General features: G+C 29.7%; 3 protein-coding genes across 4 annotated transcripts; 1 reads left to right on the top strand and 2 right to left on the bottom strand.

The window, feature by feature from the left end:
- Positions 1 to 2,084: 2,084 nt before the first annotated feature.
- Positions 2,085 to 8,695, top strand: LOC115714245 (cellulose synthase A catalytic subunit 4 [UDP-forming]-like). The gene is made up of 11 exons (XM_061114061.1): positions 2,085 to 2,097; positions 2,220 to 2,287; positions 2,421 to 2,499; positions 3,021 to 3,165; positions 4,243 to 4,858; positions 5,622 to 5,741; positions 5,834 to 5,959; positions 6,416 to 6,628; positions 6,761 to 7,168; positions 7,316 to 7,666; positions 7,968 to 8,695. The coding sequence occupies exons 1-11, from the start codon at positions 2,085 to 2,087 to the stop codon at positions 8,547 to 8,549; spliced, it is 2,721 nt and encodes a 906-aa protein (XP_060970044.1). The 3' UTR covers positions 8,550 to 8,695.
- Positions 8,696 to 9,079: 384 nt separating this feature from the next.
- On the bottom strand, positions 9,080 to 11,032 carry LOC115714248 (uncharacterized). Its single transcript, XM_061115007.1, has 2 exons — positions 10,911 to 11,032; positions 9,080 to 9,572 (listed from the first exon to the last, which is right to left on the bottom strand). The coding sequence occupies exon 2, from the start codon at positions 9,462 to 9,464 to the stop codon at positions 9,279 to 9,281; it is 186 nt and encodes a 61-aa protein (XP_060970990.1). The 5' UTR covers positions 9,465 to 9,572; positions 10,911 to 11,032; the 3' UTR covers positions 9,080 to 9,278.
- Positions 11,033 to 12,016: 984 nt separating this feature from the next.
- LOC115714246 (bystin) lies at positions 12,017 to 15,239 on the bottom strand. 2 transcript variants are annotated; one of them, XM_030642871.2, is made up of 11 exons: positions 14,772 to 15,239; positions 14,546 to 14,669; positions 14,366 to 14,417; positions 13,895 to 14,222; positions 13,711 to 13,790; positions 13,561 to 13,608; positions 13,242 to 13,388; positions 13,061 to 13,133; positions 12,894 to 12,969; positions 12,660 to 12,757; positions 12,017 to 12,494 (listed from the first exon to the last, which is right to left on the bottom strand). In XM_030642871.2, the coding sequence occupies exons 1-10, from the start codon at positions 15,114 to 15,116 to the stop codon at positions 12,678 to 12,680; spliced, it is 1,353 nt and encodes a 450-aa protein (XP_030498731.1). In that variant the 5' UTR covers positions 15,117 to 15,239; the 3' UTR covers positions 12,017 to 12,494; positions 12,660 to 12,677. The 2 variants fall into 2 exon arrangements, with proteins under 2 accessions (XP_030498731.1, XP_030498733.1); XM_030642873.2 differs by having other exon boundaries at positions 12,017 to 12,576.
- Between the last annotated feature and the right edge of the window lie 1,134 nt (positions 15,240 to 16,373).

Here is a 16,373-nt window from a genome sequence, read left to right on the forward strand (position 1 = left end):
TCTTCAAATGAGTTATATTAAAAAATAAAATTGTCAAAAATTAAGTTCAATGTCCTATTTAATTTTTCTTTTTTAGAAAATATAAGGTCCATATTATCATTTAATAAAAGAAATGGTCTAATTGGTAATTTTTATAAAATACAAGATTTAAAATTGTATTTATCCAATTAATTTTAAATAATAATATCAGGTATAAACTTACAAGTAAGAGTGTACACATAAATAATTTATATTAACAGTTAATTATGGTAAATAGATCACGTCATAAATTTTTTAATAGTTTAATTGTTTAGAAGATTTTACTACTACTAAATGTTAAATTTTAAAAATTAAGTGCAACTAAAATAATAGTGAAGAGAGTTTATAGATAGGTTTGGAGGGTGAGTGAATATATGTACAAAATTTATAATGAAAGGTTCATTATTAATTATAGGCTTAATTATTAGGTGAGGTGGCACACTCATTAGAGATCACATAATCTCTCTCCCAATACACCATCACACCCCATTCACACAATAATATTAAAAATTATATCTATAAATATATATATATCTTGTCTTCACTCTTCACCAGATCATGATAAACATATATATATATATATATATATATAGCATAATATATAGTCATTATATTCATATATATTACATCTGCATGCAGCCATGGCAGCTGGTTCTTCTACCATCCAAAACGCCGTCGTTCAAGGTGGTTCTGCCGAGGTACGTACATTATATTATTTATGCATGTATTATTAATATTGATTCATTAAATATTAGAAATTTATAAACTAGACCAATTTTTTTTTAAAATATACCAATACAGAAAAAGTTCATTTGTTTTTATCCTTTTAATTTTTTACTTACAAAAATATATTTGTCGTAAAAATAATAAATTGGTTTTTTTTTATTTATTTAATAATTTATTTATAGTACGAAGTTGTTTTATAATTTATTTATAGCTGCCGTGAAGTTTATTTCTTCTTATCTTTTAGTTACTTTTTACGAAAAAAATTGTATTTTTATAATTTTAAAACTTTTAAAAAATAATACTATAAATAAATTTTTTAAGTTGTAAAATTATAAATAAAAGATAATTTTAAAAATTTCTCAAAATATCATATATAATATATATATATAACATGTATTATTTATTCATTAATTATATATTATTGTTTGATTATAAATTTAGGATGAAATGCAGAGTACATGCCGAGTATGTAATGCTAACCACCCTTGTCTTCATCACTCGAACATCAATACTTACAACCAGTGACGAAGCCAAAAATTTGGCTGAGTGAGGGCTTAAATAAATATTAAGTCAAAGCTCATAAAAGTAACTGATAAATGTATCCTTTTAAATTTTCATCTTCAACAAAATAAAATAAAACATTGTCAATAGTATTATTTTATTTTTTAATAAAATGTTATTTTTTTTATTATTTGTATTGGGCTACTTTTAAAATGGGCTTGATTAGAATGAAAGTAAGTTTATGAATTATAATTAAGATATTGAGTGAGGGCTTTTGTGGATTGGACTTTAATAAATTGAGTGAATTGAATTAATATATGTATATATCTACATGTGAAAAATTTGATGTATATATTTGAGTGAGGGCTTAAGCCTACACATAGGCATAAGTCCCTCCGTCCCTGCTTACAACAAAGGTATATATATGTTTATTTATATCTATATATATATGAAAAATTAATTGTTGGCTACATTTATTAATGTTTTTAAATATTATATATACTTACTTTCAATATAAGGATAAAATTAATGCAACTTATTTTTTTATATATATATATTTTATAATATGATTGTTTATAATGTATAGTTATGTAAAATCTTCCACACAAATTTTCAAGAAATTATGAATATTATATAATTATATTTACAATATTAAAATTATGATTTAAATAGTTTGTTATTTGTGTCATGTATCGATTTTTAATTGTGTAATAATAATTTTAATAATCCTTTTATTATATTCATATATTTTTTTTAAAATTTATGGGAGGTATACATATTATACACCATCATTTAAAATTATATATAATTAATTATCCATATGTATCAAAAATATAAAAATGCTTGGTGCATGTATTACAATAACAATCCCTTATAATATTTTGTGTGTATAAATATATATATTGTACGTACCATTATGTTATATTTTAGTGGTATATATATGTACATTGTAATATAATGGTGTGTATATATAGGTTGGCCAAGAGAGAGGAGAGATGAGAATGAAGACATTGAAGATGATTCTGATAATGATACTAGTTTGGTATAATATATACATTATTATTTATTTTTACATATATGATATTAATTATAAACATATTTTTTTGATACTTATTTTTTTTTTTTTTGAAACATATTAGTTAATATATAGTATGTTAAATAATTTAATTTTACAGGATACTGCTGGAGACAATAATAATACTAATAATGATAAAAATCAATGGAATGCTCAAGCCAGCTTCTCTGCAGAAAGTGGTAAATAATAATAAATAATAAATCACTTAAATATATGTTAATAATTAATATTAATTAGGGTAAATACTATTTTGGAAGGACCCTGTGTTTTGCAAAAGTTACAGATTGGACCCTGTATTTTGTTAAATGACAAAATGGACCCTGTATTTTTTAAAATAGTAAAAATAGGACTCTGAGCTTAATTTTTAACAACCTTTTTTTTAATACAACCAACTTGAAGACAATGCTTAATATGAACAGATACAAAAAAATGTAAACAATTTTGTCATAACACTTTTAGATCGGATTATAATTAAACTTTATTTTGACAAAAAATCAATTCATGGTCCTATTTGTACTATTTTAGAAAATACAGGGTCTATTTTATCATTTAACAAAACACAGGGTCCAATTGGTAACTTTTGTAAAACAGAGGGTCTAAAATAGTATTTACCCTATTAATTAATTGATTTTCCAATATATGTTGTTAATAATTAATAAAATAAACTAATATTATTAATATTTGCTGGTAATTATAAAAGAGTTTGAATTAGGAGAAAACAATAATGATGAATGGAAAGCTGAGTCTGTACAAAAATGGAAGACCAAACACAAAATTAAGAGAGGCTATCTTCTCAACAATGATGATATAATTGCTACTAATCATGAGGTTGACAATGATTACCTGTAAGTATATATAATTATGTACTCATGTTCATGTTCGCTTAATTTTATTTAATCTTTTTATAGAGTTAATTATTTTTATAATTAATTTCATTTAATTATCTTTCGTACAGTATGACCTTGACTCCCCAAATTTTAATATTCTCTTAAGGGTGTGTTTGGAAGTAACTGTGTAATTACTAGAGTAGTAATTACACAGTGTAGTAATTACACTATATTTTAAAATGCAAGGTGTGTTTGGATATGAGGTGGTAATTACATATGAATTCATAATATCTTGTTTGGCAAAATAGTTATGTAATTACAAGAAAAATAATATTTTTTTAGTAACTAATGTTTAATATGGAAGTTTTTAGTAATTACACAGTGTAATTACATTCAGTTCTCATGGGGGGCCATGAGAATTGGAGAGTGTAATTGGAACCCCTCAATTACTTCTAATTACACAGTTACAGTGTAATTACATGGTCAGACAAACATGCCAAATTGTGTAATTACCTCCAATTACACACAAATCCAATTACATTGTGGCTTTCCAAACGCACCCTAAAAATCATATTGAATATTATGAAACATGCATATGGAGCTTATTTTTAATCTAATAAAATTAGAGTATAATTTTAATAAATAAACAAATACTCAATTTAATAGTTTTATTTATGTTAATTCATTGTTAAGAATTATTCTATATATATAAAAATTCTATGCACTGATATATTCTTATCTATTTTAGTATTCAAAATAATATTTTAGTCAAATTTTTTGTTATATCATGTAACTTATATAGTTATTTAAGATATTTTACAAAATTTTAAAAAATTTAGAAAATTTAATACCCAAAAAATAAAATTCAAATATTGTGTTGTGTTGAACATGTGACTATTCTATTTTATACATGTATGAAATAGATTGTTTAAACACTGCTTTCTTTCTATATCATAAATTATTCTGAATTTTTCAAAAATTTATAAAATATCTTAAATAACTATAACATACACAAATAAAAAACGGACTAAAGAGATGTAGTATCAATAAGTTTATGCAACAAAAGTATCTCATTTTTTTTAATATAATAATCAGATTGGCAGAAGCTCGACAACCTTTATGGAGAAAAATCCCAGTATCATCAAGCTTAATCAGTCCATACCGTATAGTCATCGTTCTTCGAATCATTATTCTCTTCTTCTTCCTCCAATTTCGAGTTTCGACTCCGGTTCGAGACGCATTTCCCTTGTGGTTGATTTCAGTGATGTGTGAGATTTGGTTGGCCTTATCTTGGATTATCGATCAACTTCCAAAATGGAACCCTATCACTCGTGAAACCTATTTAGATAGACTTTGTATTAGGTTTGAGCCCAATAATAATAATCTCTCCCCTATTGATGTCTTCATCACTTCATTTGATCATCTTTTCAATGAGCATGATGATCCCATTGTTATGGCAAACACACTTCTTTCGATCTTGGCTACAGATTACCCCATTGATAAGCTTTGTGTTTATGTATCGGATGATGGTGCTTCTAAGTTGTTTTTCGATTCGATTGTGGAGACTGCTGAGTTTGCTAAAAGATGGGTTCCATTTTGTAAGAAGCATAGTGTTGAGCCAAGAGCTCCTCAGTTTTATTTCTCTGAGAAAGTTGATTATTTGAGAGATAAGGTTCACCCTAGTTTTGTAAAGGAAAGAAGGGCAATGAAGGTAAGAGGGCAAAGAGTATTAATTGGTTATGAAATTTTGTAGTATGTATGGCTTAGGGGTTCTTAAATTATATAAGTTTGGTAAGTTGTCTCCAAATATATAAATAGATAGATTGTAATATGCATGACTTATAAGTTCTTATTTTAAAAAAAAAATTAATAAAAAAATGTGTACTTTTAAAAATAAATTTTATTTCTGGGCTACTAAACTAGGTAGACTTTAAGTACAGACCTAATGTAGTCTTAGCTCGCCTATGCATAGAGTCAGGTATGTTCATGGATACCCACCTTATTTATTAGTAAAAAAAAAAATTATTTTGGAGTATGAGTAACTTTTTTTATAGGGTAAAGTTGTAGAATAAGCATAGTCTATCTATACCCTATTTGTTGCTATTCTTAATTACTAAAATTAAATATCTCATTCTATAAATAAATTCCATATGAAGATATGGTAGTATACTATACTTTACAACTATATAAATTTTGAACAATACCTCAATATATAAGTAAACTCTAAATTTTTAGTAAATTGGTTTCCCTATCTAATTTTTTTGGTATCACTATATATATACTCCTGCACCATTAGTTTAGTACGGTGAAGGAGTAATGATATCAAAAAATTAAAGTTGCGGGACTAATTTGCAAAAAAGAAATTTTTTAAGGATCAACTTACCAAACTATGTATAATTTAAGGACTTGCCATCCATAGTTTTTTTTTATTTTTATTTTTTTAAATGATTGATTTAGTGGTATTATAATTGCAGAGAGAATATGAGGAGTTCAAAGTTAGGATTAATGGTTTAGTGGCCAAAGCTATTAATAAAGAAGAAGATGGTTGTCCATGGCCTGGGAACAATACTCATGATCATCCCGGAATGATTCAGGTTTTATATATGCTCATTCACATATAATGATTATCTCTTAGAATTGCTTCATATTGTTATACACATGAAAGAGTTCATCACTTGGTGTGTAGGTTATGTTGGGTAGTGGTGGTGGTGTTGATGTTGAAGGTAATGAACTACCGCGTCTTGTGTATATCTCGCCGGAGAAACGTCCCCGTTATCACCATCATAACAAAGCTGGTGCCATGAATGCTCTGGTCAGTACCTAATTATATTTTGAAGCAAAGCAAGTATATAATTAATTTAAAAGTTACTGATTGAACTATCTATAACTAAAGTTTTGATTCTCAAAATCAATTGACAATGAAAGGAGTAATCAGTAGTCATTACTCTTATATATTTTATTATTTTTTCATACATTAACAAAATGGGACTCTCTAACATTTTTTGTATTTACATATGCTACAAATTGGCTTCATGTTAGTTTTATTAAAAAATAAATAACAAAAATTGAACTCAATTTATTATTTTATACTATATATTTTGAAAAATAAAAGACTTGATCTGTCATTTAACTACAAATTCTTTCAAGTGTCAGATCGATAACTTTTGTAAAATACAAAATCAAAAATAGTATTTACCCTGTAATTAATTATGTTATAGTGGCACTACTTACTTAGAATAATTATTATGAATAATGGTTTTTATAATAGGTTCGAGTTTCTGGTGTGCTTACAAATGCACCATTTATCTTGACTCTGGATTGTGGTCACTACTTGAACAACAGCAAGACCATGAAGGAAGCTATGTGCTTTCTAATGGATCCTCATTTGGGAAAAAAGCTTGGATATGTTCAATTTCCTCAAAGATTTGATGGTTTTGATCATCATGATAGATATGCCAATAGAAACACAGTGTTCTTTGATGTAAGTGATTTTAATAATTTAAGCATGTTGTATGTGTGATTGTATAAAAGGAAAATTTGTACAATGAATTTTAAATTTTACTTTTTGTTATTTTTTTGAGCTCATTATCTAGTTTTTCTACTTTAATTACAGATCAACATGAAAGGTCTTGATGGGATCCAAGGACCAATGTATGTCGGAACTGGATGTGTCTTCAATAGGCAAGCTTTGTACGGCTATGATCCAGTAGTATCTGAAAAAGGGTCAAAGATAACATGTGAGATTGAAGAAGGGAGTGAAGGTTATGAAGATGAGTTGGGAAACAAGTTTACTTTTGAAGAGATTGAAGAAGGGTTAGAGGGTTATGACAAGTTAGATAAATTATTGTTGTGGTCACAGCAGAATTTAGAGAAACAATTTGGACAATCACCTGTTTTTATTGCTTCTACTCTTATGGAAAGTGGTGGTCTTCCCAAAGGGACAAATAGTATAACACTCATTAAGGAGGCTATCCATGTTCTTAGTTGTGGCTATGAGGAAAAAACTGAGTGGGGAAAAGAGGTGAGAACCATTCTAATGGATCGTCCTTTGGCATTTAGAAGAATTTTTAAGTTCATTTTTAAAAAGTATACTATAAATTTTTGCAATAATTTATTATAGGTTGCATTAAAATTCAATAATGATCTATGTTATAAAATGTGTTGGCAGATTGGATGGATTTATGGTTCAGTGAGTGAAGACATTCTAACAGGGTTCAAGATTCATTGTAGAGGATGGAAATCAGTGTATTGCATGCCAAAGAGGCCAGCTTTCAAGGGATCATCTCCTATAAATCTATCAGATCGGTTACACCAAGTTTTCCAAAGGGCTCTTGGATCAGTTGAAATCTTTCTTAGTGGTCATTGTCCATTGTGGTATGGTTGGGGAGGAAAACTCAAATTGCTTCAGAGAATTGCTTACACAAACACCATTGTCTACCCTTGGACATCAATTCCTTTACTTGTCTATTGCACCATTCCTGCTATTTGCCTTCTAACCGGAAAATTCATCATCCCAACGGTACGTTTACAACATCGACTCTAACATTGTTCAGGCGCTAAGAGTAACAAATTTCGACAAAATATTTTAAAGAATTTTTTTTAAGGCTTTTAAGTTAAGTGGGCCCTTGACACAAGCCTGATCAGTGTTACTGCAAACCTGATCACGCTAAATATATACATATAAGTAAGATAATGGTATATATTACAAACAAATTTAACACACAAAATTTTTGAACATGTGAGACTGATCTTAAATAAAGATGATTTTGTTGAATTAGAAGTTCAAATCATAAATAACAAAACCATTTTGTTTGATGCAGCTTAGTAGTATTGCAAGCATATGGCTCTTGGCTCTTTTGCTCTCCACCATTGCCACTAGCATTCTCGAGCTTCGATGGAGTGGCGTTAGCATCGACGACTGGTGGCGCAACGAGCAATTTTGGGTCATTAGCGGTGTCTCTGCACATCTTTTTGCAGTCTTCCGAGGCCTTCTCAAAGTCATGGCTGGAATTAACACCAATTTTACAATGACAACAAAAGCAACAAACAATGCTGAATTTGGGGAGCTCTACCTCTTCAAATGGACTACTCTACTAATCCCACCAACAACCCTTATAATAATAAACATGGTGGGAATTGTAGCTGGAGTTTCTGATGCTGTTAACAATGGCTATGCTTCATGGGGTCCTATGTTATGTAAACTATTTTTCGCCTTTTGGGTCATTCTCCATCTCTACCCCTTCCTTAAAGGTTTAATGGGAAGACAAAACAGGACTCCTACTATTGTTGTGCTTTGGTCAATTCTTTTGGCTTCAATCTTCTCAATGATTTGGGTTCGAATTGATCCTTTTTTGCCTAAACAAACTGGACCAGTACTCAAACAATGTGGGGTGGAATGCTAGACTTTTCTCTTCAATGAATAATTTGTGTAGTGTTTTACAATATAGTACCATATGGGACATTGTGAACCAAATAGGTGGAAGTGAAAGTGTATGCAATTATGATTTTCTTGAGTTTTAAGAATCAATAGGAATCTACTTTCATCAAATTGCTTATTTTTTACATTTTTTTCTTCTAAATTTTATGACCATTTTCTAGAGGTGTCCTAGAGCCCATGAAAGTTGATAATATAACCATCTCTCAACTTTATTTAAAAAAAATGGTCAAAACCACTTGGAAGAATAAATTAGTTAGAGCAACTCCAATTAGTTAGACCCTCCCATTGTTAGTTTGATCATTATTATGAACACACCTTTCATTAACCCTCCCATTGTTTTCAGACTCTGATTTATATACTCTTAATAAGTCTTTATATTTTCACTAGTTTGAGTATAGTAACCTTGTTCCAAATAAGAAATAAACCATCAAAAATCCAAACCTGATAAAACTCACTGCGTTTGAACTTTGAAATCTCTCTTTGCCACGTTCAAGGTTAAAAATAATATGTGCTTGGCATGTAAGTGAACAAAATTTCTGTAGTGTTAGACATTTAATGAAGAAATATTACATATTACGCCAACAAAAAAAAGCTTATTGTAAAGAAAGAGTATCGAGAAAAATCTTATTTCCGTTTTAGACAACAAACGAAGTACAATTAAACATGTTATTAAGCTTTTGATGGCAAATTTGGTTCACTCAGCCTCTTTCTTGTTCTTCTGATCCTCAAACTTATCTATGGCCACTTGCAGCTCATCTGTACCTCCCACAGCCCTCATTGTGTAGAAATATACCCCAAAGACGAATGATGTCAATCCACCGGCAACTACAAAGTTCTTGGTCTTAGGTCCAAGGCTCGCGAATCCTGAAATTCCAGCCATCAAGCTTCTTGTGATTAAGTAAACTATAGAGTAGCCTCAGCCCCTGCCTTCTTCGATAGTCCTGTGGCCAAAGTAACTGCAGCTCTCGCGATTTGACAGAATGTAAGCCTAGAGCGAGCAATGAAATGAATTAATAAGTCATTGTGTGTCAGTCTAAAATTTTCACTCGTTTGAATGAGAAACCATATTAGCCTTCTGGTGTATAATATGCTAGAGTTCTAGGAGGACTATTATGTACAAAAAATAAAAATAAATAATAAAGCTATACTCAAAACATGAAGAAATTACTCCGGGTTGTCGAGTTCTGATGCAAAATTATGATCTTATTTCAATATGAGGAGGATATTGAGGTCTATTCTTAGTTGCATTGTACTGTTTTAGCTTTATTTCGTAGAGATTTCTTTTCATTACCTAACTAAGTCAAATTGTTTTCTTACCCTATAATTTGTGATTTTTTTGGAGAGATATGGTGGAAATAAACAGTGTGCTCTGTGGCAGAGTGTTGTTATTTATGCAGAAACCATCTGTGATTTGGGGGAGCTTGTTAGAAATACAATGCTAAGATTCTTTTTCCCAATATTCTCTCTTGTTGAGTTTGTTAAGGTCAAGCTTATTTTATATAGTAGTGACCATTTTACAGGTGGAAATTGGGTGAGATGACATCTTGCATGATGAATGAATCCACTAAGAGAATTTTTAGTATTAATTATCAACTAGTGAAGGATTTAGAATTGGTATTATTCTCAGTAGGTTTAAAAATATGAGAATTTTGAGTATTCCCATTTAAAGGATGAGTTCACTAACATCTCTTGAAGTGAAAATTTTGATATATATCAGAATATTTTATTTTAAATTCATGTTTGTAGATGTTTGACCATATCTTTTTCTGAAAGGAAAATAACTGTTTGAAGATAATTCAAGATGTATAAATGGAGTATGTCAGCTGCAACTGAGCCTTTGGTTCTGGTTAATTGAGCTGTACATTAGTATACTTAATGCAAGGTATAACATATGATGATCATCTTGAAATCATTTCCAAATATTACTTAAATTTACTTTAGTTTACAGTTTGAATCATTTTTACAGCAGAACTACTTTCTTCTCCAATTGGAAATAATTCTTTGATTTCCTTGATTATGTATGTTTGTATTAGGATGTTTTTGTAAAGTAATCCCATTATTGTTTAGAGGTATATATTTTTTTTATTTATAATTACAAAATTAATTATAAAACTAATACAGATAATTAATTATAAAAAGAATTTTGAGAAGCTATATTTAAAATTAAAATAATTCTTAATTTATTCACAAACAAATATTTTCTTAATAATTCCTAATCTAAGAATAATATTCAATAAATAGAATTTGATAGATAATGGCTAAATCATATCCAACAACAAAACAGAGAAAGAGAGAGAGATTCGATTTCATAACTCAAAAACGGTACCTGAGAGTGAAACGCCTCCGCTCCGATCTCCGATGTCCGATCAGCGATCAGGTTGTTGATATTATTTCTAGGGTTTAGTGAGAGCGATCGAGTGAGACTGGGAGAGAGAACGAAGAAGAAAGGGTATCGTCATAATAGGCTTTGGGGTTGTATAAATATCCTTTCTGTTATCACATTTGGGATGGGCTTTACATAAATATCACTTTTGTTTTTGAAAAATTGTAATAGAAATGTTAATATTAAAAATAATAATATAACCAAAATCATAAAAATTATTATTAGATATAACTGGAATTTTTATTAAATAAAACATATACTTTGAAGAATAAATACTCAACATAAATACAGATTACCTTCTATAACTTTGATTACCAAAATAAATATTTCTAAATTAATACAAAAAAATATGTTGAAGAGTATATAATTAGGGATATGGACAGAAAATTTGCGGGGAGTTCCCATCTAGGAATCCCTAATAAAATGTAATTTAACTAAGATATATTGTATATAAATTTTAAATTTTAATGTAGTGTAAAAAAAATATAATTTTTTAATTAAGTAGCTAATTCAAATATTTTCTTTTATTATTCATCTTTGATCAAAATTTAATAATTTAATATTTTTAAAATTAATATTTATAATTAAATCTATTTAGTAATTATTTATTGTTAATGTACATGTTAATTATTTCATAATACAAAAGTTTTTAAAAAATACTTAAAATTATTTTTGTAGGAACATTGTCAATTTGGTCATGGGCAAATTGCCAAAAAAAAAAGGAACAATTTATTTGTATTTTACAATTCTCTCTGTTTAAGGGTGTTAATATTCTTATACTTCAGCAAGAATAATAAGGTCCCTTTTAGTCTGGAAATTTTCTTTACTAAAGAGACATAATTATACTTATCAATCTCACCAGATTTACAACTTTTCTTTCCTCCCTAATCAAAATATGTAATCACTTATTTAGACAGATTCTCTTTAATGGTTCAATTCCTATGAAAATAGGCCAAAATTGAAAGACCTTCACTATCTCAGGTTCAAAACCTCACTTCTTAATGGTTCAATTCAATATTTTTGAAACTGCTATTTCTGTGTGAGAGAAATTGGTACAATTGCATGTAATCAATATTAAAAGAAATAAAATACAAAGTCAATATTAATTTAAACCCATGTCTTATATTTTTCAAGTACTAAAATAAAGAACACTATACAGTTGAAGAAAATTACTACTAGAGAAACATTAACACTTTAAAAAAAGAAAAACAAAACCGATCCTCTAAATAAACTTCATCTTCATCTCAAACTCAATATGAAACAAATTCTAAGGATGATGATGAAATGATGTTTGATGAGTTAAGATCAAAATATAAATGACAAAACATATCCAATCAAAAATTTCCTGTGAAAGTGATAAACTAAGCCTTGCTAGCATCTCATGGGTGAATGTCTTTAACGACTGGTACACTGCGTGATGGTCTTGCGGTCTCTCAAGGGTGTGAAATTCACACTATCTTTTAATTTGTTCATTTCAGACGAAACTATTTTCACTGCAATACGTGCCCTCTCATTGTGTGAATGAAACTGAAACAAGTTTGAGAAATGTGCACTTGTTAACATATCTATTAACAAATCTTCATGATTAAATTCTGACGAAATTTTCATGCTGCAAACACAATGAGCCTTGCAAAACTGAGCAAAAAAAATGATTTGAGGCCAAAAACAAAGGAATGGAGTGTAAGAAAATACCTTTGGCAAGTACTTTGATCAATCTTCCTCCATAGGAACCTCTGGAATATCAAACCTATCTTCTTCAATGGTCTTATTGATCACAGAAATAGGGGAAGGTAATTTGAAGTTAAGGAAACAATAAATTGTATCATATCATTGAATTTATAGGGACACTTGAATTATTTAGTCATGCTCTACGAAAATAAAAAATTAAGAAAAAAAAAACAGTAGTTGTAACAAGACAAAGGATATCAATTAGCATAAGATCATCCTCCTTCTCACCCCGATTGCGGCTATTATTTAGCTCCCTGCTAATCTCAGGAGTAACCTACACTCAACCAGAGAATAAAGATTACATATTGATCTTAGTTATTTTAAGAAAAGAATTGACAATAGAAGAAATGAAACTCCTTTCTCACTAGTTTATGCTTTTGCTTTTCAAGAAGAGCTCTCAGGTTAACTTTATCTTCCTTCTGTAGTTCATTCTTGTACCTGTAAGTAACGCCAACAAATTGTAAGAGAAACAATAACTTTGCCAGTCTCAAACTCTTACTCGGAACACGTTAAACAGTAAGAGGAATTCCTAGAATGCTTGAATACCTTTGCACAAATGCAAGCAGCGATTGGTGCCATATTACAGGCATAATTCTTGTGTCATCCGAAAATCTCACGAAATGTGCAACAAGAGCATCAAGTGCCCGATATGGAAGAGCGTACTTTTTCTCCAAAAGGAGCTTTATAAAGTAACTGCAAGTATTTTAGACCCAACAATGTCAAGACGTTTTTCAAACAACATATGAAATGTCAAATATGGAACACATTTCAGATCAACAAACAATCATTGATGGCTATCACATCTTATAGAATATACAACAATGCTTTAGTTCTAAAATGTAATATGTAAAATGTATTGGAATACCTTGTCGTGCCACAATATTCCATATCAGCAAGCTTCAACAATGCAACACTGCGAAAGCATATAAAAGGCTTGTTTAAAATATCCAATGAAAAGTAATTTTCTATGTAAAGGGGAGGGGACAACTTTGAAAACACAACAATATATAAAAACCTTGAATGAAGAAGAGGAATTGAAACTTTTTGTATTATGCTCCCAATAATAACAGCTTCCCTTAGATTGCACGTTCTTGACTGCCAATGAAGAAAATAATTTTGTCAACAACAAAAAATGAACTAGGAAAAAATAATTGCTTAGGAGCCCAGCCACTCGAGAAGTAGAAGAATAGTCTGTTTACCTCACACAGAGGAAATAGTATTCCTTTAAAGAATGCACCAGGTTTGTAAACAGATTTTTTCAGAGACTGATACAAAGCAAAATGCAAACGCTTATTCTTTTTAATATCTTCTCTGACTCGTGGCAACAAGACAAGCTTGTAAAAGCGCTCTGCCCTCTTCACACCCAAATTGGACGCGAAAATTCTTGTAGCTTGATACATTGCATTGGGGGACCACTTCTCGGGCTCGGTCAAATACAGAATATCCTCCCAGTTTATCGTTGAAGGTATGTGTTTAAACGCCTTAGGTATCTTACCAGCTGTATAGTTGCTAAGAAACTTGCCAAGTCTGCATAAAACAGGTTCAGACTCACCTTCAATAACACTATGGCATAACTATATATGACATTAGCCATGAGTACACGAAGTGAACATAAATAACTCTATTTTAAAAATAAAATAATAATAAAAAAAAGTAATTACTAAGCATACCCCTTGTACAAATCAATTATAGAGGTATCCAACTGAGGCATAGGCCTTACTTCTGCAATTTGGAAAGAAAAAAAAAATGCAAATGAGTTAACATAAATTTCTAGAAAATGTAGATCAAGGGGAAAAACCATATTAAATCCATTGAGTTTCTTCTTTAAAGTTGAGTAGTGATGGTCCAACCTGAAGACACATTAGCATCTTTCTCTTTAATCTTTGCAATAATAATGTCAGCAAGAGTACGTTGTGGAACTGCATCTTTTGACATAAATAACTCGAGTAGTTTCTCATCCTCTTCATCAATTTCCTGCAACAATACAAATAATTATAATAAACATACATATATATAATTTTGGAAACAAAGAAACCCTACTCAAACATGGGTCTGAAAGAGGAAAAAAAAACTCACCTCGTAATCGCCATAGCGGCTCTGAGTTTCATCGAACCCAGAAAAATTATCAATATCATCTTCCACTTCATCATCATCATCCTTGGCCGGCTCTTCGACGATAGTCAGTAGGGAATTGTTAGGGTTTTGGGCAAGGACCTCTTCGTCCTCAACCTCTCTCTGTTGAGCCAGAGCCGCTTTGAGTATCTTGGAGCTCATACCGGAAGAGATAAGCTTCTCTTCCATCTGATGCTGCTTCCGGCTCTCATTAGATTTGGAACGCTTCTTCGAAGGCAATGACTCTTTATTGTCATCGGCGAGGAAGGGCTGCGGATTCTGGATCCTCTCTTTCTTCTTTCCCCCCATTGGAATGCCACTTCAAAGGCAGCAGAGCTCTCAAATGCTAAGGCCGCAACGGTGACGTGAGAAAAAAGAGAGTGTTGTTGTTAGGGTTTTGGGTTTAAAAATAACAATTGACAATTACATAAAACTATATTAAATTTCAGATTTTAATATTTTATATAATTATTTTAATAATAAAAATAATAAAAAAAAAAGTTCTGAGAATAAATAGAGATCTAAACAATTGATCCAAACTTATGTATACATACACATTTCATATTCCAAACCTCTAAGGTGTTGTTTGGTTAGGATGTACAAAAACATAAAAATAAGAATAATAATGGAAAGAAGAATATGAACTGAAATTAAATTTAAAATGCATAAGTTTACATCATTTACATTATAATTATACATACATTATGTCTATCTAAGAGAATGTCTTGTATCTTAATAGAAAATTTTGCAAAAATTCTGTTAGTTTTGACAGAAAATACTAACAAATATGTTAACAACTTTGTCCAATTTGAGTTCTAACTTATCTAAACAGGTCGTCGTTAATTGACTATTTTGCTTCTCCTATTAAAATAGATACCAATCAACACTGAGACCACAAACAGTCTATGATACCAATAAAAAACTTATCAATACACAAATATAAACAAAGTTTTTATATATGTATATATATGTATGTAGGTAGGAACAAATACAACAAATGAAATTGAAAGAACCAAAACCAAAATCAGAATATTATGAAAGTCTAACTTCAAATCATTCCATCCAAATTAGAAAAAAAAAACCCATAATTTTAGTTTCAGCACACATTCATATATTATAAGTTTCAAATGGTAATAATATACAAAAATTATGGTTTCTAAGAACTACGAAACATTAAAAAACCTAACTATTATTAATAATAAGGAAAAAAAAAGAAAAGAGGATTGGAAAGAACAACTCTATACAACAAAACAGAGAAAGAGAGAGAATCGAAAACTCAAATAACCAAGCATAGTTTCAATCTCATTAGCAGATTCAAAACCCAAAACCATAAATACGGTACCTGTTTTCAATGAGTGAAGTAAATGCTTATCCCGCCAATGAGTGAAACGGTAGTCCTCCTCTCCGATCTCCTTTCTCCGATCAAATGGTCGATAATATTTCTAGGGTTTAGTTTTAGTGAGAAAAAAGCACGAAAGTCGAATAATATTTCTAGGGTTTAAGGTCTCTTTTCATAATAGGTTTGGGCTTGTATAATATCACTTTTGGGTTTTTGGATCTTTTATT

The sequence above is a fragment of the Cannabis sativa genome, chromosome 4 (genome assembly GCF_029168945.1).
Source record: "Cannabis sativa cultivar Pink pepper isolate KNU-18-1 chromosome 4, ASM2916894v1, whole genome shotgun sequence".
Classification (NCBI taxonomy): Eukaryota; Viridiplantae; Streptophyta; class Magnoliopsida; order Rosales; family Cannabaceae; genus Cannabis; species Cannabis sativa.